Source organism: Hippocampus comes, unplaced genomic scaffold (genome assembly GCF_001891065.2).
Source record: "Hippocampus comes isolate QL1 unplaced genomic scaffold, H_comes_QL1_v1.1 scaffold2, whole genome shotgun sequence".
NCBI classification, from domain to species: Eukaryota; Metazoa; Chordata; class Actinopteri; order Syngnathiformes; family Syngnathidae; genus Hippocampus; species Hippocampus comes.
The window spans coordinates 2,446,220-2,454,789 of NW_017805139.1; the positions used below are offsets into that span (position 1 = coordinate 2,446,220).

Here is an 8,570-nt window from a genome sequence, read left to right on the forward strand (position 1 = left end):
GAGGCTACAATTTGCACAAGCTCATCGAAATTGGACAATAGAAGATTGGAAAAACGTTGCCTGGTCTGATGAGTCTCGATTTCTGCTGCGACATTCGGATGGTAGGGTCAGAATTTGGCGTCGACAACATGAAAGCATGGATCCATCCTGCCTTGTATCAACGGTTCAGGCAGGTGGTGGTGTAATGGTGTGGGGAATATTTTCTTGGCACTCTTTGGGCCCCTTGGTACTAATTGAGCATCGTTGCAACACCACAGCCTACCTGAGTATTGTTGCTGAACATGTCCATCCCTTTATGACCACAATATACCCAACTTCTGATGGCTACTTTCAGCAGGATAATGCGCCATGTCATAAAGCTGGAATCATCTCAGACTGGTTTCTTGAACATGACAATGAGTTCACTGTACTCAAATGGCCTCCACAGTCACCAGATCTCAATCCAATAGAGCATCTTTGGGATGTGGTGGAACGGGAGATTCGCATCATGGATGTGCAGCCGACAAATCTGCACCAACTGTGTGATGCCATCATGTCAATATGTATGTATGTATATATATATAAATATTCCCTCTCCAAATGTAAGACACTGTCCTTGTCTTCCTTGTCTTTTGTGACTCATTTTAATTTGGCGCTCGCAGGGATTTTCCCCCCATCCCATTCACCCCGCTATCAAATGCAATTACTCTTTGTTATCTCAATGCTTTGATGATAATAATAATATATCTCTTGTTTCCAGGCCTTTGATCTGAAGAGAATTCTATTGGCTTTAAGTAGTAACGCATGGCCTGACTAATTGGTCACTTATATCCTGGGTGCCGATGAGAGTCTTCGTTGTCATTATTCATGTTGTTCCTATGTCCTTGTAACATTTAGTGGAAGTGACAGTTTAGAGTCAAGAGAATGATTTGTGTCCCTGCTGCTGCCGGGGGTGAAGGAGCTCGATTTGCGCTATTGTGTGACCTTGTCTTTTCTATGTAAAGTAAAACTGGTCAGCGTTCCCTCATGGGTTTCTTGTGTTAATGTAAAACGTTTTGTGTGTGTGTGTGTGTGTGCGCGTGTGAGTGTGAGCGTGCGTGCGCGCGTGCGCGTTGGGGGTTGTTGGGTTCATGAAGAAATTTAGTTTGCTTTTCACATTTATGGAAAAGACATCCCGCTCCGATTTTATTCTCAGTTGACCACATTACCAGGCTTTGACCATCACAGTAGTGTGCGAACATGAGACTAGTCAAAAAATTTTCACAAAATGTTTTAATCAGAGATACTAATAAACTTTTCTAAATTGATTTGAACTAAAGAGGGCAAAAAATGACGCAGTGAAAAGTTAAATGACCATCATTTTTATTCTTCGTTCTTTGTTTTTTACATTATACACAACTCTCATTTATTGTGCAATAATCTCATTATAACAGGCATTTGTTACATATTTTGATGCATATTTATGCTTTAGGAAACATTTATGTCCCAATTTTGGGGGTCTTGGAATAAATTTACATGGAAAACACGTCTGTACTTACAAAATGTTCGAGTTAAGAAATTTCTTCCAGAACCAATTAATTTCATAAGTAGAGGTACCACTGTATTATTCCTCTATTTTTCATAAATTAATAACAACTTTCAGCAACAGATGGATATTTTTCTGAACAGTTATACTGTAGCTGTAAACAACACGTGGTAAGGTCAAACTTAAAAACCCCCCAAAATGAAAATATTAAAACCCGATGAGCTCGATTTTTTAAATTTTATTTTAATTATTAACTTTTAAAATCAGTGTCAAAAATACTTTCAGCGGCTCATTAAACCATCTCTGATTAAAATTAGCTGTTGACCAAGTGTTATGATTCACATGTTCCACTCTGCGTTTTCATGCACGTTATAAATGAGGACATCATTTACAAAACACAATTGTTGGATACTGGCAACCAGTTCAGGGTGCGCCCAGCCAACAGCCCGAAGACAGTTGGGATAGGCTCCCGCACGCGCTGGGATCCTTGTGATGATAAGCCGATTAGAAAATGGATGGATGGATATGTTGGATAAATTAAAAGGTTTGGTATTTGTAACAAAGGTTTGATATTTGGTACATTCCCAACTTGCTGCACAAAATCCAATATTTTCATTGAAAAAGTACATTTAAACGCATGTCACTGCCACAACTGTGGGGGGGGGGGGGTTCATACATATGATATTACATCGTGTTCTGCTTTTTTGTGTCTGCAGGAAACTGAAATGGCTCCTGACTGCAACCATGTAAGTACATCAATACAGTTTATTCTTACCTTGTAACAAAGAACGTTGTGTCTGCAGTTTTTGTGAACTTTGTCTCATCAATTTTTTTTTTGTTTGTTTGTTTGTTTTTGTTTTGTTTTTTGGGGGGGATTTATGTGGGTGGAGGTAAAGCGGCTTAACATTGCTGCATACACATTCCACATGGCAACTCTTCTCTAGGAGCAATTGATTCCAAACATTGGTCTCAGGACAAAACAGACTTCCAGAGTTCAGTGACACCCCCAGGTTAGGGGATAATTTGGACTGTATGTTCCACTAGTAGAAAGGGGTTGCTGCAAGTGGAATGTGTCTTTGACAAACACTCAAACACAGCCTTTCATGTGTTGCCGTGGTGTTATATTCTGGGTGACATACCTGTCACTACTGGTGATTGGGTCTTCCATGCAGAAAGTGTCTCATTATCAGAAAAATAACACTTGAACAAAGAAAAGAGGAGGATTTGAAAGGGAAAAGGAATCAAGAAAACTATTTCCTTGTTTACTCTATACAGTGTACCATTTTTCATGAATTTAAATATGTACATGGGTCATTCAATAAATAAGATGCATTTTTCGGTATAAGGACTTTATCGATAGAAGTGGGTTTTTTGGGGGGGGTTTTCCAACATAGTCTCCCAACACTCTCACACCTTTCCCATATGTACACAAGCTTCCATATTCCGTCAGCGTAAAAATCTTTGGACTGATTTATCAGCAAGCGCTCACAACACTTTTGACTTCATCGTCACTTTTGAACTTTGTGCCTCTTGTGGACTCTCTTAAGGGACCAAACGAGTGAAAGTATGAAGGTGCAAGGTCTGGGCTGTAAGGGGGTTGAGGGAGCAGTTGTAACAAAGAACGTTGTGTCTGCAGTTTTTGTGAACTTTGTCTCATCAATTTTTTTTTTGTTTGTTTGTTTGTTTTTGTTTTGTTTTTTGGGGGGGATTTATGTGGGTGGAGGTAAAGCGGCTTAACATTGCTGCATACACATTCCACATGGCAACTCTTCTCTAGGAGCAATTGATTCCAAACATTGGTCTCAGGACAAAACAGACTTCCAGAGTTCAGTGACACCCCCAGGTTAGGGGATAATTTGGGCTGTATGTTCCACTAGTAGAAAGGGGTTGCTGCAAGTGGAATGTGTCTTTGACAAACACTCAAACACAGCCTTTCATGTGTTGCCGTGGTGTTATATTCTGGGTGACATACCTGTCACTACTGGTGATTGGGTCTTCCATGCAGAAAGTGTCTCATTATCAGAAAAATAACACTTGAACAAAGAAAAGAGGAGGATTTGAAAGGGAAAAGGAATCAAGAAAACTATTTCCTTGTTTACTCTATACAGTGTACCATTTTTCATGAATTTAAATATGTACATGGGTCATTCAATAAATAAGATGCATTTTTCGGTATAAGGACTTTATCGATAGAAGTGGGTTTTTTGGGGGGGGTTTTCCAACATAGTCTCCCAACACTCTCACAACTTTCCCATATGTACACAAGCTTCCATATTCCGTCAGCGTAAAAATCTTTGGACTGATTTGTCAGCCAGTCGCTCACAACACTTTTGACTTCATCGTCACTTTTGAACTTTGTGCCTCTTGTGGACTCTCTTAAGGGACCAAACAAGTGAAAGTATGAAGGTGCAAGGTCTGGGCTGTAAGGGGGTTGAGGGAGCAGTTCCCAGCCCAGCTCGTTGATGGTCTGCACCGTTTGGGCTGCTGTGGGAAGCCTTGAGTTGTCATGATGTGAGATGACGTCTTCTGACTGATGACCCCTGCCTTTGTTCTTTATGTCTTTCTTGACCTGCCTCAGCAGTTCACAGTAGTTGGCGCGAAGATTGAAAGTGACCATGAAGTCAAAAGTCAGTCAGTCATCAGTTTGAGACGAGTACCGTATTTTCCACACGAAAAGGTGCACTGGATTATGAGGCGCACCTTCAATGAGTGGGCTATTTTGTAATTTTTTTTTTCATATATTGGACACACCGCGTTATAAGACGCAATCTACAAAGCATCCTCTAGATGGAGCTACGCTCAAGGAAATGCCAACAGAACACGATATTACACTACACCCTGATTTATATAGCGACGATCAGATGTCAGTAAAACGTATTTAATAAAGCAGCGACACAGTTCACTTAACCAACAGCAAGTTATAACATTGACTCGTTAAGATTGAACTCTCTTGCCTCTGCTCTATTTCCGTGTTCAACTGCGAAACCGATCGCCTTATGTTTGAACTCTGCGTTGTAAGCATGTCTCGAGCAAGGAGCCATTTTGGGGTTGACATATTACCGGAGTGACCATACACAAGGCGCATCAGATTTTAAGGCGTGCTGTGAGTTTTTAAGAAAATGGAAGGCTTTTAGGTGCGCCTTTTAGTGCGGAAAATACAGTAGTATAACAGTCATGTCCTTGCTCTGGTTTCAATAAAAGAGCTCTATAATCCCCTAGTGGAAAATACGGTAGTAAAACAGTCATATGTCCTTACTCTGGTTTCAATAAAAGAGCTCTATAATCCCCTAGAAACAATCTCTGGAAATGAGCGCTTTTCGGTCTTACTGGGGTTCGACAGCAGCGTGTTGTAATCAACTGATTGGCAGACACTTTTTAATCCTTTGTTGAATGCAGTTTACGTTCTCAGACAGATTTCTGATGGATGTTTACTTGAGGGGAGACAGATTCTGTACCCACTGAACACAATCTTAAAATGTGTTAGTTGACACTTTGTTCAGTGCCTAATGAAATGTGTTTCTTGACATAAATGCACATTTGTAGAATAATCAGGATATTTAATGGGCATGTTTTTACAACGAACTAACTAAAAGCAAGCGAGACACATGGCACTACCTGATGTTTTCAACCAGTCTGAACATAGTATTAGCTTTTGAAAATTTACATAATAGCATGAAATCTATCAAATAAACATGGTATGATTAGAATAAACTATTTAACATACAATGTTTCACAAAGATGTGCCTTATAACCCGGTGCCCCTTATGGATGTTTTTTTGTTAGTTTTTTTTAATTGAGCCATTCATTGATAATGTGCCTGATAATACGGTGAGCTAATGTTGCGTAAAATATGGTAAATATGAATAATAAGCGCTGAATGTCTAACACTGAATAACTCTCTTCACCAGCTCCTGTGGAACTACAAATTGAATCTGACCACAGATCCAAAGTTTGAATCGGTGGCCATAGAGGTTTGCAAGAGCACGATCACCGAGGTCAGTATTCAGCAAAGCCGGCTCAATGTTATATCCTGTATCTGCATATATATTGATTATGGCGGTCACTGATGGTGTAGTGGTTCACTCGCCTCACTTCCGTGCAGGCAGCTTGAGTTCAGTTTGTCTGTTCCGAACTGAGCCCTGTGTTTGACTGGCAACCAACTTCACCCAACGTCAGGCATATAGCAGTCATTTTAAGGTTTAAAACGAGAGCATTGTAGCACTCCAACAAAACACAATGAGGTCATGCATTGTCGTGTCCTGTGTGGTAAAATCGAATAGTGCATTCTCGATGTCTGTTCTTTCCCAACATGGAGGCATTCCGATGGTCTTACTCACCATCTGCTCTGTCTGTCCTCAAGCAAACAAAACAAAGATGCAAATCCCTCTTAACCAGACAAATGACTGGAATCTCAAAAAATTGCAGTTTTCATGATTACTTAAGGTAGTAGTTCTTACACGTGTGAAATTTGACTTTCTTTTTTTAAATACCTTTTGCTGTGAGACATGCCTACTTCTTTCAAAACCCGTAATCTTGTTCATTTTCTCCTCTTCTTTAATAAACATAGATTAAGGAGTGTAATGAGGAGGAACGTGGGAGGGGCTACCTCGTATCTTGTCTGGTCGATCACCGTGGCAACATCAGCGAGTATCAGTGCAGCCAGTACATCACCAAAATGACAAGCATTATCTTCAGTGACTACCGCCTCATCTGTGGCTTTATGGACAAATGTAAAGAAGACATCAACAATTTACGCTGCGGGAGCATCAACATAGGACACAAGGTGACTTTTTCTTCAAGTGAATGCCTCATAAACCTTAACAGTGTCGGTCTAGTTCCTTTGATTCTTGAATTTGCTGCGGTTGGCTCTGCACATCAGGACATCCACAGCCAAGGGGAAGTCATCGCTTGTCTGGAAAAGGCACTTGTGAAGGAGGCAGAGCAACAAGATCAAGTTCGTCCAATCAAAGAGGAGTGTCAGCGGGCTATCCTGCGAGTTGCAGAACTGTCATCAGATGACTTCCACCTTGATCGACATCTTTACTTTTCCTGTCGAGACGACCGTGAGAGATTCTGCCAAAATGTAATTACAAACGTTTTTCTATTTTTTGCTAATTATTCACATAATTAGCATTTGTTTTAATAATTTCCATCCAGATTAGTCAGTAATTGTTACCTTCACATTGCAATGGAAGATTTAATCAAGAAATGGATCATAACTGACATCAAATGCCACATTAGAACTTTTGCAGAACCTTCACAGCCATAAATTTCCACCAGTCTTATTCAAACATTCACGGGTTATTCGTTTTTTGTCAAAGAAAGAACCCTACTGATACATGCAAACATCCAAAATGGCGCCGTATTTGCAAGAGCTCTTCAAGAGCTTTGCTTTTTGTTGTTTTTGTGTTGTGTTTCGTCAATTGTGGTTGTTGTCCTTCGTGCGGACCCAATGTGAACTGTTTTCAGCGTTTTGGCCACGTCATTCATCAAAGTAGAAGAATCTGTGCTTGATGGTTACGCCTTCTCGGCAGCACGCGTGTACGAGCAATGGTTTTGATTTGGAGGAACAGCATTTGACTGTCGCCGCTGGATAGCGGCGCCCCTGGGCGCTTTTGTGTTTTGCACCTGTAATGGGCAGCATTATTCACAGCCCCGTTTTGTTCAGCAGAGATGTCGGCGCTCTTGGACACTCTGCATTGGTGCGGCTAGAAGGATGCCTTGTGGAACCGAGGATTAGGAGAGAGGAGCGGAGCGTATTTGGAACTGATAGTCACTGCCTGCGATTTACATGGGACAGGAGAAGTGAACCAAACTTTTTTTTTTTCATCACCGGACGCTACAGCTTCTAGTTTACCTTCCAATTTAGCTCATAGCAGACGTATGCACATTTTGAGCATGAGGTCTCTGATCCACTGGCAAAAGGACACGTTGATTCTCTCCTGTTCCATCTATAACTGCTTCAAACAACAAAGCGTATGCGGAAAAAGTGGTTATGATTGGATGACTTTACGTGTCTTATGTTATGTGTTGTTTTATTATTGTGTACAAGTTAACTGTTCTGTAAGGCGCTTTTTTACAGCTGCAGCTGTTGTGAAAGCGCAAAATAAATATAGATGTGTTGTAGTGTACATCATAAAAAAAAAAAATAGGCTCGAGGCAGCTGATGTGACATGGCAAATTGGAACAGCCCTCCAACATATGACAGATGATCAGTCTCCATTGTAGCTGGTTTCTCGCTCAAAGTCAGTCAGGATAGCCAGTGGTTCATCTGTGACCCGAATGAGGACAAGCGGTATAGAAAATGGAAGGATGGAGGGAAGAAGGAAACACTCGGCACTGATTGCATTGTATGATGATTCAATACAATTTTTAATTTAATTAAAATGTCTTCAAAAGTGTTGCACTGTGAAGGAAAAACAAATATGGTCCTTTTACTGTGTATGCGGAAAAAGTGGTTATGATTGGATGACTTTACGTGTCTTATGTTATGTGTTGTTTTATTATTGTGTACAAGTTAACTGTTCTGTAAAAAAAGTGGCTATGATTGGATGACTTTACATGTCTTATGTTATGTGTTGTGTTTTATTATTGTGTACAAGTTAACTGTTCTGTAAGGCGCTTTTTTACAGCTGCAGCTGTTGTGAAAGCGCAAAATAAATATAGATGTGTTGTAGTGTGCATCATAAAAAAAAAAAATAGGCTCGAGGCAGCTGATGTGACATGGCAAATTGGAACAGCCCTCCAACATATGACAGATGATCAGTCTCCATTGTAGCTGGTTTCTCGCTCAAAGTCAGTCAGGATAGCCAGTGGTTCATCTGTGACCCGAATGAGGACAAGCGGTATAGAAAATGGAAGGATGGAGGGAAGAAGGAAACACTCGGCACTGATTGCATTGTATGATGATTCAATACAATTTTTAATTTAATTAAAATGTCTTCAAAAGTGTTGCACTGTGAAGGAAAAACAAATATGGTCCTTTTACTGTATACTCTATGACAGGGGTGTCAAACTCATTTCACATGGTGGGCCACATACGGCCTCGGGAGATGTCAAGTGGGCC

At 40.5% G+C, this 8,570-nt stretch overlaps 1 protein-coding gene across 2 annotated transcripts in view; it reads left to right on the forward strand.

Annotated features, from left to right (window-relative positions):
* LOC109514327 (Golgi apparatus protein 1-like) overlaps nucleotides 1–8,570 on the forward strand; it is a 34,451-nt gene that overhangs the window by 7,728 nt on the left and 18,153 nt on the right. For both annotated transcript variants that reach the window (XM_019867300.1, XM_019867301.1), the window contains exons 2-5: nucleotides 2,221–2,250; nucleotides 5,413–5,499; nucleotides 6,072–6,287; nucleotides 6,384–6,587. In XM_019867300.1, coding sequence (XP_019722859.1) covers nucleotides 2,221–2,250; nucleotides 5,413–5,499; nucleotides 6,072–6,287; nucleotides 6,384–6,587 — 537 coding nt within the window. The remainder of the gene's footprint in view (nucleotides 1–2,220; nucleotides 2,251–5,412; nucleotides 5,500–6,071; nucleotides 6,288–6,383; nucleotides 6,588–8,570) is intronic.